General features: G+C 44.3%; 1 protein-coding gene across 4 annotated transcripts in view; it reads right to left on the reverse strand.

The window, feature by feature from the left end:
• IFT43 (intraflagellar transport 43) overlaps window positions 1-17,346 on the reverse strand; it is a 44,400-nt gene extending 27,054 nt beyond the window's left edge. For 2 of the 4 annotated variants that reach the window (XM_064715806.1, XM_064715809.1), the window contains exons 1-3: window positions 16,816-16,909; window positions 16,350-16,439; window positions 267-334 (exon numbers count right to left, since the gene is read on the reverse strand). In XM_064715806.1, the coding sequence (XP_064571876.1) occupies window positions 267-334; window positions 16,350-16,439; window positions 16,816-16,869 (212 nt within the window). In that variant the 5' untranslated portion in view covers window positions 16,870-16,909. Of the gene's footprint in view, window positions 1-266; window positions 335-9,637; window positions 9,668-10,238; window positions 10,290-16,349; window positions 16,440-16,815; window positions 16,910-17,041 lie in introns of those variants that run through there. The other 2 variants (XM_064715808.1, XM_064715807.1) reach the window with 2 other exon arrangements.
• Window positions 17,347-20,658: the final 3,312 nt, after the last annotated feature.

Consider the following 20,658-nt stretch of genomic DNA (forward strand, 5'->3'; position numbering starts at 1 on the left):
TACCAGGAAAGGAATATGCTGCATGCTGCCTCTGGCAAACAGGGACACGTACACTGTTCTAAACCTTGCCAAGCCAATTAGCCAATGGAACCAAGCAAAAGCAATACTTCAAATGGCTTGAACAAGTTGCATTGATTTTGGAAAGAAAGACCATCTGAAAGACCCAGGAAAACTGTTCCAATGTCTGTGACAGGAAGGTCCAACTAGAGATGTTCCTTTATTCCACATCTAAATCCCTCTTAATAAGGAAAGAGGTGAGGACTCACTTGGTAGATGCCTGCACAGGATCATCTGCCCAGCCTCCTTGCCGGCGTGGAGGTTTAGGTGGTGGAACCTTCAATAAAGAGAAGAGTTGTTACAGACAGCTCTGGTCAAGCCAATTGAGACACCAGGTCCACACACACTAATGTAATGCTTTACCAAATAATGGAGAGGTAGCATTTAAAATGCTCTTTAATCATAAAATAAAAGGAAGATAAACTACAGGACAGGTTTTTAAGCTTGTCTGTAAACAAAAGATGCATCACCCTAATCAGTATCTTGTTAAGTTTCAGGTGTGCGTGCCTTTGACATTTTGAGGACAAACAATACAGTAGCTGACTGATCCACACAGGGTGTGCTCTCCTGGCAAAAGAGGGTTCACTGGGAACTTGCTCATCACTGTTGCCCACATAGCAGTGGGAGGTATCACATTTTGCCTTTCCTAGGGTACAGACAGCATGTTTTAAACATCTTGTTTTAGATGAGGAATTGTTCCTAAAACGTCTGCTTTCGTCCACTGCTTAGAACAGGATGATAGATGCTAAGTTCAGACACAGTGATCCATACCCAAACTCTTCCAAAGTTAGTTGAGACAAATCCCACCACTGCCACCACTGAAATCCAAAGGGGAAGATCATCTGGAGCTTAAAGACATTCCCTACTATTTTCTTGCATTGTCATGTGTGGCACTCTGCCACATGGCAAAAGAAAATGGGAATTCAGCTTGGGGCTTATGATGGAATTGTCAAATGGGGGCCATGAACCCCCGCCATCTGGAAGCTGCCTGTTGCCATTCACAGATTTGGGCTTGGTTCCCCCAGCCTGAGGCACTCTGTACAGCACTGCCTTCAGTGTTCTGCATGGCAGAGGCAAAGTGAACCCAGCTTACATAGCTCCCAACTGATGGTGCCCAGTGAGGGAAGATGGACTACAGGGACCCATGAATGGACCACTGTGAGAAAGAGTGATTGCATGAATGATGCCCCAAAACAGAGAAAAACTGCTCAGTGCAAAGGAATGGTGGGGGCACAGGTGGCTCCCACAGCTTTTATTAAGGAAGCGAATGAGTGGGATGACTCCCAAGGAGTTTTGACTTTGCATGTGTGGTGGGGTCAACCCTGAGCCAAAGCCAAATCACCTCTTGCCACAGATGAGGACAGGGCCGCGCTGACCCCTGATGGTAGGGGTCTCACATGTTTATTTCTTGAAGTAGAAGCATTGTTTGTGAGTGTGGGAAATTAAGAGACCCTGCCAGGGGCAGCCTCTGCCTGCTGCAGGGAGGGGGTATGACCCTGCATAGCTCTCTGATAGGAGCAAAAATAGTCATCCTCCAAAAATAAACAGGGAGCAGGAATGAGGCAGGAGCTGCAGTCCCAAAATACCAACTTTCTTCGGCAAAGGGAGCACAGGAGGGCAGAGGGACAGGCAGGGAGCGTGAAACGCAGGAAACAGCCTCCTTATATGGGCTCATCCGTGGGGGACAGAGCTCAGCCGACTGGAATGACCATGTCACAGAATGTGAAGCCTTCAGGGGCCCAAGTGAATGGAGTTTTCTGATCTTTAAATGATTCCCCCAGATTCTTAAGATGCCAAACCAGAGAAGAGGCTACAGCGCCAAAAAAGGAGCATTTTGAATTCAGTTGATCTGGACACACCCAGAGCCCAAGAAAAAGTTGGAACACACACCACATATGGGCTTGCATGCCCACATAAACATCCTTATTCCCATTACATACACCCCTAACCCAAAACCACACTCCTTCCCACACAGATGCTTCCCATGCAATAACCCCCTTTCCCCTTACACTCTCCCTCTGATAGCCAGCAAGGCTCTTTCCAACACACAGCCTCACAACTCCTCACAAAGGTGCACAGGGATACAAAAATGACACCAAAGAACTTGGGCCATAAGGCTGAGGGAAAATGCAGCATGTCCAGGGCATATCAATGTCCCTGCAATTTAATTTACTCATCATCAAAACTAGCCTTCAGATCAAAGATAACCCAAGTGGGGCACACCACATCAGAGGGTGATGACAATGTCTGGCCCAGTCTTTGCACAAGGCATGACTCCAGGGCATCTAGGGGTTTGATTCCAATGTCTTGCCAATGTTATACCGTGTTCTCATTGATCATACACACCAGGCAACCCTGAATGTCTGTCAGATCCTGAAAAACACCTCACATACACCTACAGGTCATTTATTCCTCTCGCAAAAAATCAGGTAATTCTTTCTGAATTGCCTACAGGAACGCTAGCAACAGGAAAGGCAATGTTAACTGTCAGCTGAGGAGAAATAGTTTTTCTTTGTTAGCTGCCTGGAAAGTGCTGCAATAAGGTCAAATGCCACGTACACTTCTGTCAAGGAAATAAACTTACCTTCAGATACTTTCACAGTTCCAAAATCTTAGCATAATTTACAATTGAGAATGCAATGCTGTGCTTTACCATAATATGGTGACAGGTAGGGATTTTGCAGCTGCAAGCAAGAGCTTGAGACAGAAAGTGGGACAAATGTCAACCCCAGAGGGATTAGAGCAGAAATAGAGTACACTGTCCTTCTATAATGCAGCAAATGTGCCTTTAAACATACCTTTTTGGTGAAAAAGACTGGGGGATTTAAATGATCAGAACTTGTTGGTACCTACTGTTATACCTTAGGCAAGATTTATATGTATGTTCCCAAACGCAAAGCTATACATCCCAACAGTCTAGTGCTCAAAACACAGATTCCACCAGCTCCTGACAACCGTGTTGTCTCTCAGCCCTTGCTGCTCAGTCTCTTTCACAGCATCAGCTAATCACTTACTGGCTGGAATTTTCCTTTCCACTTCAGTTTTGTCCATTATTTATCTCCAGAGGATCTCCTCTACTCGAGTTTCTGCAGACTGTCCCTTTCCCAAGTAAAACTGCCATGGTCCAAGTTTTTTGTTTTGTTGTTTGGTTGTTTTTTTTTTTCTCAGAAATTCAGCTCAGGCATTTCTCCAGTATTTCTTAGGCCACCTTCCATACCAACACTTTGATACTTTGATACATCCATAATCAGTATTTTATCTCTCCCGTGGAAAAAATGACTGGCCTGAATTCCATCTCTCCTGCATCAAAGTAGAAACTCTACCTTCTTTATTGTTTTTCAGGCCCTTTCTTATCAGACAGATGCAGAATTCTAATCTGACTTCCCCATTAAAGCAGAAATTTCCAGGCTACTTGTCAGATCACGTCTACAGTTCTGAAGGTGCCAGTTGGATGCTGCTTCCCTCATGGAAGAAACTATCCTGTGTGTCTCTGAATCCCGAAGGTCCAGCAAAGTTTCTTTTAGGACCAACCACAACAGAGGCAGACTATGGGCATGTTCAGTCCCTCAGATTCTCAGGTGGGTCTGGAAATATGGATTAATTTACCTTCATCAACATGACAACTCCTTTGGAACATTGAGCACTCTGTGCAGGGATGCAGGGACTCAAATGACATTGAGAGCAAGCAACAGAGGACACATAATTCTTCTATTATGTCATATTTCCCCTAAAATATGTAGATTTATGTTTTTCCAATATACAAACACTGTGAGACTTTCACACAGTATGTAGGTGTCTTGTTTTTATCCAATATTGACCAAGAAGTGGAAAGAAACAAGTACAGGCAGTCTCAAGGATTCTCCTCTCCAGCAAGATGCCAGAGGCTCCCTTGACTGAAGAAAAGCAAGTCTACACAACCAGGCCTGAAGAATTAGTTTTGATTGCTGCCATTTAAGGAGCTATAATTCAAATAGCCCCACTGCTCCTAAACAGCCACATAAAATCATCTATACTGATCTCAGAGCATATATGATATCAAAACCACATCAATTCCAAGATCTATGCAAGCCTGGGCTTTTTTGCAAAGAACAACCCATCTCTGCTGGCTCTGTTTATCATGCCCATAGACGGTTCAAATAGTGCCTCTGATTTCAATGAATACCCTCCAAGGACTTCTGCATGTCTTAAATACTGGGCAGAAAATACTGGATTTGCATTTCATCCACAAACTGTCCTTCTTTTCAGAGTCACTGGCTTTCCTTTACTAGGGAAAGCGTTACTGAAACAGAAGCTCTTGAGGGCCTTCAAATATTCTCTGCCACCTATCACAGGTAAAGGAGCAATTCATATCGTTTACCAACTATCAGGAATTGCTTTCCCAAAACAGTGGCCAGCTATTTGTCAGCTGACACGCACCCATGAACCTTTGCAGCATTTGGCACCTTAACCCGTCTGAGGAATTACTGCTCTCCCCTGCAGGAAAATAGTGAATCAGCACACAACAACCTGATTCTCTGAACAAGGGGTCACCAGGTAGAATCCTCTCACAATCCATAGTCATAGGGAAATGCCTCTCCAGCCTTCCTAAGCATGAACATTTCTCAGTTTGCTATCACTTTATGCTACTTATGGTCAGACATTTTCCCATCCACCTTCCCACCTCCTACAGTTCTTTTGTTGCCTTGATGTAGGTCCAGAAGCACTCAAAGTATGAAATAAATGTGTGGAAAAGGAAAAGCTTCTAATAAAATTATTTTCAATGAGATTGTCCCTAATCCACTTCAAGGTAGACAAGCAGGCAGGGTACTACTGGAAAGGCTGGGAAACATGGCTGACTAGAAATGCTATTTCAGAAGATGTCATCAAAAGGCAAGGAGATAAGCTCAGAAAGCTGAAAATAACTGCCCTGCCGGTCAGCCAGTTGGGGTGCACGGGACAGAGGCTGCACAAGGCCTTGGGGAGCTCCAGGCCGTGCAGTGCAAGGGCTCACACTGGGGAAGTTGGCCTAATTAGGGAACAAAAGTTCAGCTGCATTTTTGAGATTCCTCCTGGAGAATCTGGCCAACTTCCAGACGAGAGGTCCCCAGGAACAGTCTGGGAGTCCAGCATTTCTACAAGCAACCAGAAAACCTCTGGGAAAAAAAAAAGATGCAAATCCTGTAAAATGGAAGCAGGTAAAAACCCCGGTGCTTCTTTGGATGCTGAATCCTTTCAGTGGAGGGTATTTACTAGAATAATGCAAGAATCAAAACACATGACAAACTCTGAGACATGGAGGGACAAATGCAGCTCAGCCCAGGATGGCCACGTAAATGGAAGGGCATTCTGTGTGCAATAGCTATGGGAAATTCTGCCTCAGAGAACCCTCACAGGTTCTCAGAAATGCCAATTGCTTCAAGAGCTATCTACTGCCAGTTCACCCTACTCCCAACTGCATGCCTAAGAAAGCAAAACCCTGGCAACATGCCGTATGCAAAATGCTGCTACCCCTGCTGAAGGCTCCTCCGCAAGCTGAGGATCACAGGGGAGAACAGGATGCTACAGAAAAACATTGCAGTAAGACTGTAAGGTCTTTGGGAATAGGAAATTTTTGTTCCAGCCATATACCAACACTCTCTAGATCTTATTGCAGTGCAAATTGTAGATATAGAAATGACTGTAAGTGACTGCATTACAATTATGACTTCCTAGGTCATGAACTCTCTAAATCAGAGTGGAAGGACAGTGCCCAAACCACTGTGATTATTTTTACAAAAATAAGGTCCCTTGATCAACACTCAGCTGAATACAGCTGGTGCTGGGTTCCTCACTTGGATGTTTTAGTTTCAGGGAACGTAGGGGAGAGCACCTGGGGGGTGGCTGCTGCACAGATCCAGACCAGACAATGGAATGAGAGTTTGGAGCTGGGTGCCAACCACTGTGCAAGGGTAAGAACTGGGTCAGGAAAATACCGCTCTGATTAAAGGCCCTGATCATATCAAGCCCCAGGCCATGTCTACACCACAGGTGCAGACACACCTGCAAGCGTCCACAAGGATCCTCATGAGTCAGCCCAAGTCTGGAAATTGTCTTGTTTTAGGTACTTCTGGTAACAAAGCTAGTACCTCCCCAAGTAGAGTGCAGGTTGCTTCTCACCAGAGGATCTCCACATCATTCTGCACTGTATTTTAGAATGCAAATACACTTACTCAACCTCACCCAATTGGGTGACCTAGCAATTTAAGAACATAACTGGCTTTATATTTCAGGTACTTACCTTCTTTTTATAGTTGTTCTCCCAATAAACATTTAATGAAAACAATTGCTGCTGGCATGTTGACTTAACCTAAAAAGCAACAGCCTATTTTTCCACCCAAATGTTTCAGAAGCATTGGCAAGTAGAACTACAAAAGGACTTTGATGCCCCCTCTGGAAAGGTCAGATCTTCAAATCCTCTTTCCAGTTGTCACCTTAAAGCATGTTGACACTCAAACACTGAGTGATATAGAGCCACAGAGGCCAGCATTCACCTGTATAAGGGTCAGAAATCAGGTGCTGTCCCTGTTTTTAGTCTGTGAAGGACCTTGAGCATACCTATGGCACGTCTACCAAAGCACAACTAGAGGATGAGGTCCCCAAAGGACCCATTGGAACTGATGTCTTCCCACTCAAATGTTGTTGCCTTCAGTTAGAAAGTCTTTCCCTGTGGTACCAAAATTGTGTTGATTCCATTTGCAAAGCAGAGCAGCTTCAGGAGAAAGGACTGAGAGCCTTCTCAGACACAGAGCAGCTCATAGACTTGTCAGGACATATAATATTCGCTATGGAGGCGGTACACATTACTTGCTACATCTTTCTCAGAGAAGAAAGAGGACAACAAAATCAGTGTTTTCCAGCTTAGAAAGGAGATGGCCAGTTTAATCTCTACATCTAAAGCATGACGTTCCAACACTGAAATGAACATCTGCTTATCAGGAACTGGAGGTCCCTGAAGGCAAGGAAAAGCCCTGCTGTACTTCTGAAGGCTAGAAAACACAGGATGGGGATCAGGGTCCCCTACTGATAGTGCAAGGACACGCACCCCCAGAGCTCACAGAATGGGGCCAGAACTCCACAGAAGGACAAGGTTTTGGTTTCAGACACACTGCCATTCCCAGCTACTCTTTATCATCCCAACAGATCCACCAGCCTATCCTGAGATTATCTATATACTATGCAGGCATCCAGTGCAGGATATGGATTTTGTTATGAGGATAAGGCATTTAAATCCCCCTGTGGGTCTATTCAGGGAATAATCACAGTGCTTTTGCATAAAGCTCTAGCTTTGCTTTTAGATAGGGACTAAAGAAAACTAGTGGAAGGACTTCTTCAAGGTCCCAAAGAAAATCTATGGCAAAGCCACAAAAAGAAACCAGCAAAATCTTGGCTAACAACCATATTCGTACTCCTGCTTATTCTGCCTCTGCAAATTAACTAAAATATTAGGATACACCCTTTATTATACCATTGATTAGCCTCACAGCCTTTGGCTAAATATCCCAGGCAGTCTTGGAAGGTGATGCCAAATGAGTGATTCAACTGGCAAAAATTCAGATGCAAGACGAGCGGTTTGCCAAAGGATGCAAAACAAGTTTCAGAGCAGGCAGATGTCTGGAGGGCAGGACTTCAGCAGGTATGTTCACATCCACAACCCTGAAGAGGTTGTTTGTTAGTATTCAAGCAGCTACAAAGTTATCTTCAGCACAGCAAGAGGAGAGGGACCAAATCCAGGAAGAGTTCAGATTGTAACACTCAGCAAAGCCCAAAGGGAGTTCAGAGAAGGGTTATATGAGCCATCCGGGGGACGAAGGAGCCAACTTCGGACAAATGATTCAAGAAGCCAAGTATTTCAGATTGGCCAGGCAATGACTAAGGGAGGGATATACTGCAACAAGATTTGAATCACACTTTATAACAAAGTTCCACTAGCAGTTGATTTGGAAGAGACTTATGATGCAATTAACAGAAGTTTGTAAGCATACTGCAGTATAAGTTACAAGTAGCTTACTGATCAGTCAGATTTCTGAACTCAGTTAACCATTTTATACCATTTAAAAACTTTTACAAATGGAAAAATACTATAAAGTGTGACTGTCATACTTAAGAGCACAAGCTTGAATAAAGGACACAGGAATTAGCCAAACAAAACGGTTTTCAAAGCAGGGAAGCCCCTACTAAGTAAAATCTCCTTGCCAGGCACCATTGCATAACATCCCTGAAGCAACAATTGCTCATGTGGAAGAGTCACATCAGTAAAGTTATTTTAATGAAATTTAGCAGCCAGAAGCAAGAAGGCGCCTGTGGCATGTGACCAGTCAGCACTCAACAGCAGACCTTGGGAATCAATGATTTAGGGCACTGTATGGAGGTGGAATTAGTTCCAGTGAAATGACTGTAAGGACCGGTTCCAGTGAGGCAGGGGGGGGAAGATTAGATCAATTATCAGTAAAAATTTCTATTAGGCAACCAGTCCCCAAAACTATACTCATCAGTGGGAGGTCTCTTTGCCTGATAAATGGAAAAGTGCTCTGGGCATAGTCCTGAACCATCCATCACTGCCAAATAAACCCAGTGGATCTTTTTTACAATATCATCTCTTGCACTACCAAGAGAAAACTGAGCTAATCTGAATAGTCTTGACTCCTTGTGATGAGCATACCCTTCTGAGCCAGAATTAATGAGATGGGTGATAGGGGTTTCTTTTCTGGGCTTTAAATTTCACAGATGAATCTACTGTGCTATCAGTACTGGAGTGGTCCTTCAGCAGAAGGAATTAAGAGCACAGGAGAGGGTGTTATAATTATCTAACAGAGCAACTCTAGACAGGAAAAATTGGGCAACACCAATTCCATGGTTAGGAAGAGTACAAGGCAATTAGCCCAAAGACTTCAACAGAAACAGGTAGAACTTCTCAGGTTGTTCTGAATGGCATTATCCTGGCTCCTAATGCTAAATTAATGCTAAGGTGTATTTTATCTTTGGTGCAGGATAAAAAAAGGACATGTATATTCCTTCTCTGTGTGTAACAGGAGCCTGGGAAGAAGCACTATGACATTATTATTGATTCTGGCATTCAGTGCTGGTGAAATAAAAAGAAAAGACACATAGAAAACCTAAAGGCACATGTCCTTGTTACTCCTGCCTGGCCCTCTCCTCTGGGGCACTAGCAAGACTTCATCATCCATAAAGAGAAGTTTTCATGCTATAAGAGCAAACTAACCATACTGGACAGCAATCTAGGTTAAGTCAGGCTTTGTACTCTATTAGCTAATTGCTGTCCTGACTTTTAAGTGAAAACAGTATCTTTTCAGTGGCCACATATACATCTGTAACCTCAAAACAAGATACAGCAGCTGATAAGAGCAGCTGTTTCAAAGATAATTAAAAATTTGTCAGCAACAGAAACAGAGGACACAGGAAAGGCACTGCGTCCAAAGCAAACTTTATATTATTCTCCAGTACTAGAGTACTCTCTTAAGGTAGTCCCCAGGCAGATAATAGGTTAATCCTACTAGTCCCCTTCAGAGGAGCCAGCATCTACCTAGAAAGCCTCTAGTCTTACGTGGTCAACCTTTTCCTGATGGTCTTCATCCTTGAAGGGTCAGGAGGGAAAAAAAGAGAAAGAAGTTAAAAGGAAGCACTATGGAAGCCTGCACAAAACAGCTTGAAGACTTACATTTATGACTGTCCTGCAGCATGTGCTTTGCAACCTTATTCACTTGAGCAAACCACAAAGTTGATCCTACATTATAACATTTTATATCTAGCCATTTATGCAGATGCCAGCTGTGATACTTCAAGAAAAAAAAAACAAAACCTAAACATGAGCAAGAAGAGAACAGACTTAGTTCATTCTCCCTATAGCATGATAAAATTCAAATTATTCAGGTGTGTAGGATCCTAGAAAGACTCATATGGAGAGTCACTGCAGCCATGCCAGGAACCAGTATTGGTGGTGGACCAGTCATACTAGGGGCTATACACTGTAGCAGGCTACAGCCCTTTTTTCAGAAGCTACTGTTTCTCAAGGCAACCTCAGATTCACCCCTGAGAGCACAGGCTGTAGCAATTAGTGTAAAATAGGCATAGCTGCCGTCCATGTTTGTTGTCATTACATTACAAGTGTTCCATATTGTTGTTTCCTTATTGCAAGAGTTCCATACCTCCTCAATGCTCCTCATGGCCCTCTCCTCTAAGCACTGACTCTTCCTTCTTCTCACAGTAGCCAGCTGACTCCAGTTCCCCTTCCAACCAACCAAGCTACTCTTTTATAACACTCTTCTCATTGGCTACAGCTGTGGCCTGTTAAAGTCAGGCCTGTTCCTAATCACTAATAATTGGCTCAGCTACAACTCCTTAGGGCTAAGACTACTTTCTATACGACCTTTATTTTCTTATATTCTATCCCCCTACAATTCCCCCTTTTTCTTTTAATTACAGAGTTGCAGCATTTCTAGAAGGACATGTTCAAATAAGTTAACATTATGACACATTCATATATTTCATTCAGAACTAATAGTTATACAAATGTTCAGACAACATATTATAGTACAAATATGTATATATTTCTGAGTGTTGGTTCCATTTTGCAGCTTTTCTCAGTTTACAAAGTACTTATCTTCAAAATCTTTTATACTCCTGTTTAACAAACATTAATAGCTGCAACTGATATATTTCATTAATCAATAAACACATTGTACTGAATAATAGAACTATTCTTTTTCCAGTTCTTACAGTTACTTTAGTAAATCCTCCCACTCCTCTCTGAGTTTTGGTGGTTTTCCTCATACAGTTCTCTACCCACATCACCATGGAATCACGTTGCTTAATGTTTAAGTCTTCGTTCCTAAATCAACATTGGTTGATACTTAAGTCCTTTTTTCTAAATCGCGTTGGGGCCGCCATTGGTTATCATTATATTGCAAAGGTTCCACATTGTTGTCTCCCTATTGCAAGACTTTCATACCTCCTTGATATTTCTCACAGACAGCTCCTCTAAGCACTGACTCTCCCTTCTCACAGCAGCCAACTGACTCCACTTCCCCTCTTAATCAACCAACCCACTTTTTTATAACACTCTTCTTCTCATTAGCTACAGCTGTGGCCTGTTAAAGTCAGGCCTGTTCCTAATCACTAGTAATTGGCTCAGCTGCAACTCCTTAGGGTTAAGATTACTTTCTATACTGCCTTTATTTTCTCATATTCTGTCCCCCTACACGTGTTAGCTTCACCAGATGATCTAAAGCTAACGGTGTAAGAGAGCAGCTTGGTTATATAGATAAGGAACTCAAAAAAATCAGCCTGTTAATCACTCTGAAAGTAGCAAACTGGTTGAGAAGCTTTTAGATGAGCAGACTCAGCACCAGCAGTTGCAGCAACCAGAGCTATTATGCACCAAATGCAAGGAGGTAATTAAGAATCCAATAATCTCTATGCTATTCTAGAAATCACAGTGTTCAAAAGCACTCAGGAGGAGAATTTAGAATATCCTAGATTGATCTATGACCCTCCACCAGGAGTAAGGATAGGATAGCTGGAAACACTCCACTAACACACCTGACTTTTGTTCTGGATTAAATCATCTCTCCTGTGGAACATGGAATCCATGTGATTAATAAATTGCATATATCTCTCATGGAAGTGGTTTGGTATCTGAGTTCATTTTGTGTCTTTGCCGTCATCTGGTCTTATCATCTTACTGCAGTAAGAGCAGAGGGGGGCTACATGCAGGTTAGAGCAGCTGGGGTACACAGGTGTCCTTACCAATGAGCAGCACAAGTGAAATCAGGTTTGCCCAACTGGTAAAAATCTGTTGGAAGCATGTATCTGTCAGCCTGCTTCTTCCCACAGCCAAAAGCAGAAAGGCTTCTGTGGGGTCCAACAGGACCTAAGCTTCTCCAGATGTACAGAGCCCAAGTGGCACAAGACTTGCACTAGCATGGAAGAAAATCCAGCTGTGCAATACATGTTGGAAAAGTATTTAAATAATCTCTTCTTGGAGCAATTTTTCACACGTGTTTCACCTTCAGCAATTCTTATTTGCTTTCTCACTACCACCCAAGGACCACAACTAAATGAGCAAGCTTACAAATACCAGCTAGGACAACAAAAGAACATATTTTCAGAAGAGAAACTACAGAGCCTTTCCCCAGGCTGTGGTGAAATGTGACAGAGACAACCAGCAGGGAACTTGATTTTTGGGCAAACTCTGATATGAAGTAATTTTGTCCTACCTGTGTGGAAATATTTTGAAAATAGGGAAAACCTTCATTATTTAGGCTGACCATTGCCTAGTAAAGCAGTCTCCATTCAAAGGATCTACAGAGTGCTGCCAGAGACATGCTGGCAAAATCATACTGAGACTGCAAGAGGCAGAAACCAGGGAACTCTTGAACAAGGTCCCATGGGAATCACATCACTGTAGGATAAAGAAAAATAGACCATGGAAGTAGGATAACATTAAAATATTTTTCCATACAGATTTCTTACAGGACAACAAATAGCTCACTCTTGTTGAGAGAAGAAACAGGAAAGGAAAAATCTGCTGATACATTTTTTAAAAAGGCTTTTCCACTCAGCTTTCCAAATCAATCTCATCAAGAGCTCCAAACCTGGCCAAACAACAACTTCTGATGGATGTCATCAAGCCAGCATTCAGGCTGCTGGATGCAGTGATACTAGAGCCAGGGAAAAGGTTTGACTTTAATTCTGTAAAAGTGTCCAGAAGTCCTGTTAGGATGGGATAGCAAAGATCTTCAACAGATCTCATTGCATGATCTGTCCGTCTCATTATACAAATAAAACAACTAGCTTGACTTTCTCCCATACTGTCAGAAACATGATAGCATCAAGATGAGTAAATGTACTACATCAAGCCAGGGGATGGGAAAGGCCTCTCAATGGAAAAAGAGATACATTACCCCTCTGAAATGAATGTTTGAAATGTGGTGTTCTGGCATGCAGCAAGCAGATTTATCTCTAGGAATTCCCACTTACAGCATATTCCCCTGGGTGCCCAAGAAGTGCCTGCTGAATTGCCAAGGAGCTCTGAGGGCAGGAACGCACACAGCCTTTGCTGCAGGAGGCTGCCAACTGCACCAATTACAGCAAATAATCATGTTCCATCTTGCCTGATGAAATAACACATAGCTGCAGTGTTGTTTGTTAGTACTTGTACTTCTGAAAAAGCAGGAATGCTCTGCATGTCACATGGGCAGAGTGTGAGCTTTGTGACCTTTCATGAGCCCCTTGAGGAGGTTTACACTTGATGATAATGCAGGTACTTCCACACAGAATGGGAATTATGAAGTAGAGATTTGGACAGAGGAATTAGAGATTTGCTGCTGTAGTTAAGAATATTCTTGTGGGAGAGACAAACACACAACAGGTTCTGAAAAAATACTAAGATATCATAGTATCTATTTTCATAGAGCTTGGGGGAAGTAGATTACGCCCTGGGGAAGGAGGTTTTAACACACATTTGTTGTAGTTAGAACAACACACAGTTTGCACTGTCTTTTGGGAGAGAGAGCCCAGGCCAAGCAGAGATCAGCAGTAACGTGATAAGATCTATGCTCCAAGTCAGATGATTTGCCTATTGACTTCAAAACAAAGATCTTTTTAATTACAATAATTGTCAACCCTCTAAGTGAATTTGCTTGTAATAAGCCCAGATGTTGAAACATGGATAGACAGGTACCTTTTGCTTCCTTCAAGCAAGCTGCTGTGACTGGAAAACACTTCCTGGATGCTTCTCAGTGTCATGAAAAGACCAAACAATAGCACAATTGGTATGTTCATACCAGAAATTTGAGATGGGTGGAAACTGGTTGGATTAGCAAGGAATTTAGAAAAAAAAATTAAAAAGAGTTAAGGTGAATTAAACCAGTTTTAAAACTCTGAGAAAGCTCTGAAGGCAAAATCACTAACCTGAATGTGAAATGCATATGAGGGTATATGGCAAAGATTTAAGACAAACCCCTTTGCCTTCAAAATCAGTAATAAGAATAAAACCTTCTATGCTAAAATTAATTACATATTGCCTAATCCACTACTGCCAGTTCCAGAAAAAAAAATAAAATGACTGGGTTTGTTTTTCTTTAATCTTGCATTTCTTTTGGGAAGATTTCTTATAAAGATTTCAAAATGGGCTGAATGAGACATCCATTGTAACCCCACCACTTAAAAGCACGCCACAGCCAAGCTTCTAGAAAAGTAAAAGGGGATTGCCAATCTAGGGTGAAGGAAAAAACAATATTAGTTCTGTTAAATACTCACTTTGGTAACAAATGTGGTCACGTATAAAAAGCCTCCAATTTTGGAGCAAAGGAAAAGGCTGAGGATTATTTACAGTGGATTTTGTCTTTCTTCCAGTACCTCCGAGGTTCTTGACTAACACAAACATTTAGCAACAAAGACCTGTCTGAAGGAGACTATTGACACAAACTATTCTTCCTGGTGGTTAAGATCCAGTACTAACATATTTGAATGTTCTAAGACATGTAAGTCCTCACCCTTCTGCTGCTGAAAAGCTCACTGCTCTCAAACAGAACACTGAAAATATTTCTTAGTCTTCCTCAGGACTGGCCCAAGTCCTGGAGCCCCTATGATCTCTTCCCAGCTATTGAAAGGGTTGTGATGTGAACAGTAAGCCCAAGCAAACTGCAGTAAGTTACAGTCCATCAGCTGCACCTCTACATAGTGCCCTGGTCTCTCTAAAACCAGAGAATCAGACCATGAACTAGGATGGCCAGTTCCAGCAAGAGAACCACAAGAGAACAATCTGACAGGGAGCCACCCTAATGTGGAGGCCAGCTAATGATTACACCCCCTTAAACCATCAGTTGGTTCCCCTAAGACTTTCTTTACCTATGAGGTCCACGGTTACTTCTATTTCTTAAATTGCATCTTCTGCACATTCCCTCACAGAATCCATCCTGAATGCCTACAGCACATCCAAGGGGAGATTCCCTAGGTGGAAGATGATTCTCCATTATGCCTACCAAAAGAAAAGAGCATACTTTCTCCAGGAAAAAAGTCTGCTCTATGAGGTGTTACTGTAAGCTAAGCTGTAATAGTGCTATTTTCAACAGCATCACAGGGTCTCAAAGGAAAAATCTCCCCTCCACAATCATTTTGGCACAGATGTCTGGGACACAGCTACTCAGTGTAATAGGAAAGTTTTGTCACTGCACAGGGAATCAGGGAGTAGTCACTCCAAGACAGAATGTCCTAAGGCTCTGAGCAGAGTAGCCTGAAGCAGAGTTGGTGCCAGAGCGGCCAGCAAGGCAAAATGATTTCCAGTTTAAAGAAGCCAGGAATATGGTATGCTGGAGACCATTGACTGGCATTGCAAAACAGTAAGCATCACCTCATTTAAACAAATATCACTGTCAACAAGGTGGAAGTCAGATGACATTTTTTCCATCTGGTATGTGTCAGGGAGCAAAACTGGTATGTCATTTCTTGAGAGCTGCACCTTCTAGCAGGAGATGTCTGTGGAGGTGCTGTGCTAACATCCAACAGCAAGCTTCCAGGAAGGATTTCAGCATTCTGCAACACTAAGCAAAAAAATCAATTGAAACAGTTCAGATCTATTTCTGAATACTTGAGGATGTTGCCTCACTCTCCTGAGAAAGAGGAGTTCCTGACCCCCTTCTACCATTTGAAGATGTACTAATAGAACAGCCTCTGAACCAAAGTTTTCCTCCAAAGACAAGTGGGAGCTGAATTTGCACATTATTACCCAAGGAAAAGTCTCAGATGCTGCAAAGCTGGCTCCTAGTACGACCTTTGTAGCCGTGCACAGAGAAAATGAAAAAGAGCATTACTACACAAACTTGATAGAGACCATGTCAGATGTACTCTGGCTCTAGCAAACAAAGCACAAAAGTAAGGCATCTATTTATCTGCCTTGCTACTGTAGGTGGTGGCAAAACTGGTCACAAAAGTATGTGCCTGCCCACATTTTAAATCCAGAAATTAAAATATCAGGAAGATATGTATGCACAGAACGGAGGGGCCCCAAGTCCTGTATGATACTACTCTCCATACATGACATGTAAGAAACCATAGTCCAATAGTTTCCTGTGTGGAAACTATTATACAAAGGGCAACACCAAGAAAGGGACAGGGGAGTGACCTGAGTCCCAAATTAAGGACAAAATTCAAAGGGCAAAGCACACCATGCAGGAAGGAAATTCAGAAGAAATTAATAATTCTCCATTGGAGACAACAGCAGGACAACAGATAAGCCCTTCTGACAGGACACCCACCTCTCCAAGAGAAGCAGACGGGGAATTCTTCGTGCTGAGTTTTTCACCTGCAAAGAGGTCCTGGCGGGCTCGACGGCCCATCTTTAGTACCTGTAGTGCAGGGGAAACACGAAGGAGCAGAGGACACACAGTTACTGACAAGAGCCGTTTGATGGCAGGGAGCGGAACGCCAGGCACGGCCCTGCCGCCACGCCCCGCAGCGCGGCGCGGTGCCCTCACAGCGCAGAGGCTTCCCCCGCCGCAGGTGTGAGCCCCGCCGCCCCTCCCGGCCCGCCAGCCGCGCTGCTCGGCCCCACCGCCGGCCGCTCGGCCCGGCCCGGCCCGGCCCGGCCCGGCCCGGCCCTTCCGCTGCACGGTGCCCCACGGCAGCCGTGCCGCCGGCCCCGCGCCCCCTCCAGGCCGCGGTCCGAGGCCTCGGGGCCCCGCTCGTAGAGGCTGGGCCCGCCCCGGCCCCGGGCCCGCTCACCCCGGCGACGCCGCCCCTCCGCGGCGCCTCCGCTCGCTCCGGCTCAGCCTCCATCCGCCGCCGCGGCCGCCGGTGCTTCCGGCGGACTGCCCGCCCCGCCGTCCCGGCAACCGCGGGCACGGCCCCGCCGGCGGCCCCGCACCGCCCGGCCACCCGGCGCCTGGCAGCCACGGAGACATCCACCCCCGGAGCACTCTTAACACCTTGGCCTGACTGAGGGGCACACCTGTGCTGCAGCACCTCATGCGGGTACTCTGCTAGCCCTTTCTAGTTCCACTTGCGGTGCGGCAGGCCAGGAACAGTCTGACGCTCTGCCTTCTCCAGCTTGTTGCCGAAGACACTTTTTTAAGTTCCCACTAAGGCAGATAAATCCTAGCCTTACACATCTGTCTCATGATAGAGGCTTTAGCCAAAGTCTCCTGATGGCTTCTGATGCTCTTCCCAATTCTCCCTGGCTCTCTAACACAGCTTTCCAGATGGGGCAGCCGGTCCCCAGAGCCCCCGGTGGAGGCGGTGCCAAGGATCAAATGTAAGCACAACGATCATTGCACACGTGCTTCTCACAAGTGAGTTGTGCAGAGATTTCCACTGAGCCGTATAAAACGACCCCAGTCTGTTTCTTGGCTGGACAGATGTACAGATTAATTGTAAATAAATCTGGTTTTTGGTCCACATGTTTAACAAATATTCAGTTTTCCAGCACGTTGTCCCTTGCATATGGTTTTTTTTTTTCTCCTATCTCGCACTCCTCACAATTTTCATCTATCCTTATTAGCCTAAATAATTTCTTCTGCTGCTACAATAGAGAACTGTACCACACCACAAACAACGCTGCTAACACTTTGCCATGATGAAAATTGATTCTCTAAGTAAACTTTTAAGCCTCCTAGGAATACCTTTTACTAATGGCACTGGATTTCACTCTATACCTGCTTAGTTTTTGTAGAAGCTCATGTTTTGGCTGAGGAACTTTAAGTCATCTAAATAAATTGTATCAAATAATTCTCCTTTTTTCCATTCCTACTGACATGTTGAAGTACTTGTGCTGTGATGATCTAAGGATTAAGTGAAATAAGATTTGTGGGCAGAGGTAATAACTTTTTATTAGACCAACTGATATAGCTGGAAAAGAAAACATAAAATAAGGGTTTCTGTGCCTGAAAGCTTGTGTGTTTTTTCCAGCTGTATCAATTGGCCTAATAAAAGATATTATCTCCCTTTACAAATCTTGACATGTTCAAGGAATTCAGTAAGTGAGACATGATTTTCCTTTTTTGAAGCCAGGCTCACTGGGCTTTATGAAATGATGATCTTCCATATACTTTGTTCTTCTCTTTTAATTCCAGATTCAAGCATTCATGAGGTAGAGAAGGAGTTTGCACCTAGCTCCATGCTTGGCCACCAAGCCCATGGGAATATGGCCCTGCATTTCTCATTTCTCCCCAGCTCCTCCAAGCAGCTGCTGCAACAACACAGCTGCACAGATGCCAGGAGACAGAGGGGACTGTAGCTCTGAGGTTACAATACAGCTGACCTTCTGATCCAAAAAAGAGCATCCCAAGAGGAGCATGATGGCATCCAGAGCAATGCCTGCTAAAACAGGAAGGCATCCCTGGGGCAGGAATCCTTGGGTAGGACTACATTGCCAGCTGTGCTCCCACACAGGTAGCGGGCAGGGTGATCCTCCCAGAGCCAGGGTAGAGCCATACAGGGTGCCATCCTGGACAGACAGATCAGGAAGCAGCATGACCAGTGCATTCACTTGTGTGGAACTGCCCTCCTCCTCCAAGCTTCTCCTCACAATTCCCCTGGGTCTCCATCCCAGACAGTATACCTGTACTTCCCATTTTCCCCCAAGCTACTCTGTGCTGCTTGCTGCCTACCCCAGGGAGAGAAGTCTCAGGCCAGTTGAGGGAGGGTGAAGTCCATGTGCAGGAAAGAGAACATGTAAAGACTTGGGGAACTGAGCCTTGCCTCAGAATTTTGACTCCTGACTTCAGAGATTCTCAATGAGAGAGAGGAGCAGATGTGCAGAAAGAACAAAACCTAAAATCTGTCCTACCTCTAGTCCCTCTGAATTCCGCTTATTGGATGGGGTTTGTCACCTACCCCTAAAAGTTTTGCCTGCTTGGGGAGGGCAACAGGAGCAAAAGAGTTTTCATCCATCATTTCATGTTGTGGCCAAATGGGATTTTGCTTGCCTTAAGTGTTGGGGTTACATTTTCTGAACAGTTTCATTCTCCTCTGTCTTACTGGTGACTCCACAGGCAGTATTTGACCCTAACCCTACATTGGCTCCACTTAACCAACTGAGCCAGGTACCAGGACAAATATTTGGCGCTGCTGAGGTTGTCCAAAGCTGTTTTCAGTGCTTGCTTTCTGTCCAGTTCAGGTCTGTGGTGCCAGCGTTTCTCTTTCCCAGTGCACAGTTTCAGGTGTATTCTCAGCTCTCAGTCTGCCTTACTTGTTTGGTTCTGCCCTCACTGTAAATCACACTGCTGCCACCCCCTCTAAGCTGAACAGCAAGTGAGAACCTTGCAAGCATTCCTTTCATGGACAAGTTCTCACACCTAAGCACAGACTCCCTCCATCTGGTTTCAACACAAACCTGATCACACAGAATAGGACTAACAGAGGCCCCTACTAGTGCTGTTTACTGTTCATTTCTCCTTGACTGGCAGACATATGAATAGAGCTTGTGTCTGGTCCTCCTATCCATGAGAAAGTCTGGGAAAGCAATCACACTTGAGCCCGCCCATATGCTTCTGGTCCTAGACCCCCTTCAAAGCAAGGGCACACACATGTAGTTAAAGCTACAGCTATGGTGGAAAGCCCACATGGCTGCACAATGTCCACCTTATTCAGAGTGGCCAAAGGTTTTCTAAAGCAGGTCTTTGACAGCAGTAGGATTTATGGGATGCAGGGCAATTCCAGTAGCAACAAATGACACAGCACAGTGCTTTCTTCCTCACCCAATCTTCACATCAGGCAGGCAGCCAGACTCCCAATTTTGATATGGGCCAATTCATTAAAACATTAAGTTCCACTGGGAAGTGAAGCACTCAGCAAAGACTGCTGCTGTATCCTGCTCCACACTGGCAGCTACAAGCATCTCAGTTTCATTTTTCTGCAGGTTTTTTTTCCTCCACACACCTCCCAATCTCTAAGGGGTTTTGAAGGAGGGAAACAACTGCAAATATTTTTATTTCTGTAGGCTCAAGAACAAAATCCCCTAACAACTGAAAAGCTTCAAGCAAGACATCCCTCCCTCTGGAAAGTGGAAAGGGCTTTGACAGGCAGCAAAGACCCACACATTTGCCTGTCTTGATGGCCATGAGAACAGATGCTATTTGTGTTACATCAGCTCCAGCTCAGACTGTCAAACCCCAGCCAGAGTTGCCAAGTGTGAAATATTTCCTATGATACATGTTCAGTAGCCCTGTCAGGCTCTCCATCAGCCTGGCTGGATTACAGCATGTACAAGATGTGCAACCTGTTAATGACTGCTTCTCACAGCCACCAGCATTGCTTCCAGTGCATGTCAGACCATGGGGCTTCCTCACCTCTTTTCAACTCACGGACCAACACTCGCAGCAGAAAGTGAGTGGCCCAGTACTGGAACCAGCAGGACACCTACATCCTTCTCCTATATTACTTCCAAGCAGCAAGCTCTCACTGTCAGCTTGTAACAAAAAAGACTGACCTCAGCCATTAGCAATATAACCTTGCATTTTGTACTATTGTATTTCATCCCATTTCTCCTGTATTAGCCTTCAAAATTGCTTACCCCCTTGTATAGGATATCCCAGTCCTCCCTTATATTGACAATGCCTCCAGTTTTGG

This window comes from Zonotrichia leucophrys, chromosome 5 (genome assembly GCF_028769735.1).
Source record: "Zonotrichia leucophrys gambelii isolate GWCS_2022_RI chromosome 5, RI_Zleu_2.0, whole genome shotgun sequence".
NCBI lineage: Eukaryota > Metazoa > Chordata > Aves > Passeriformes > Passerellidae > Zonotrichia > Zonotrichia leucophrys.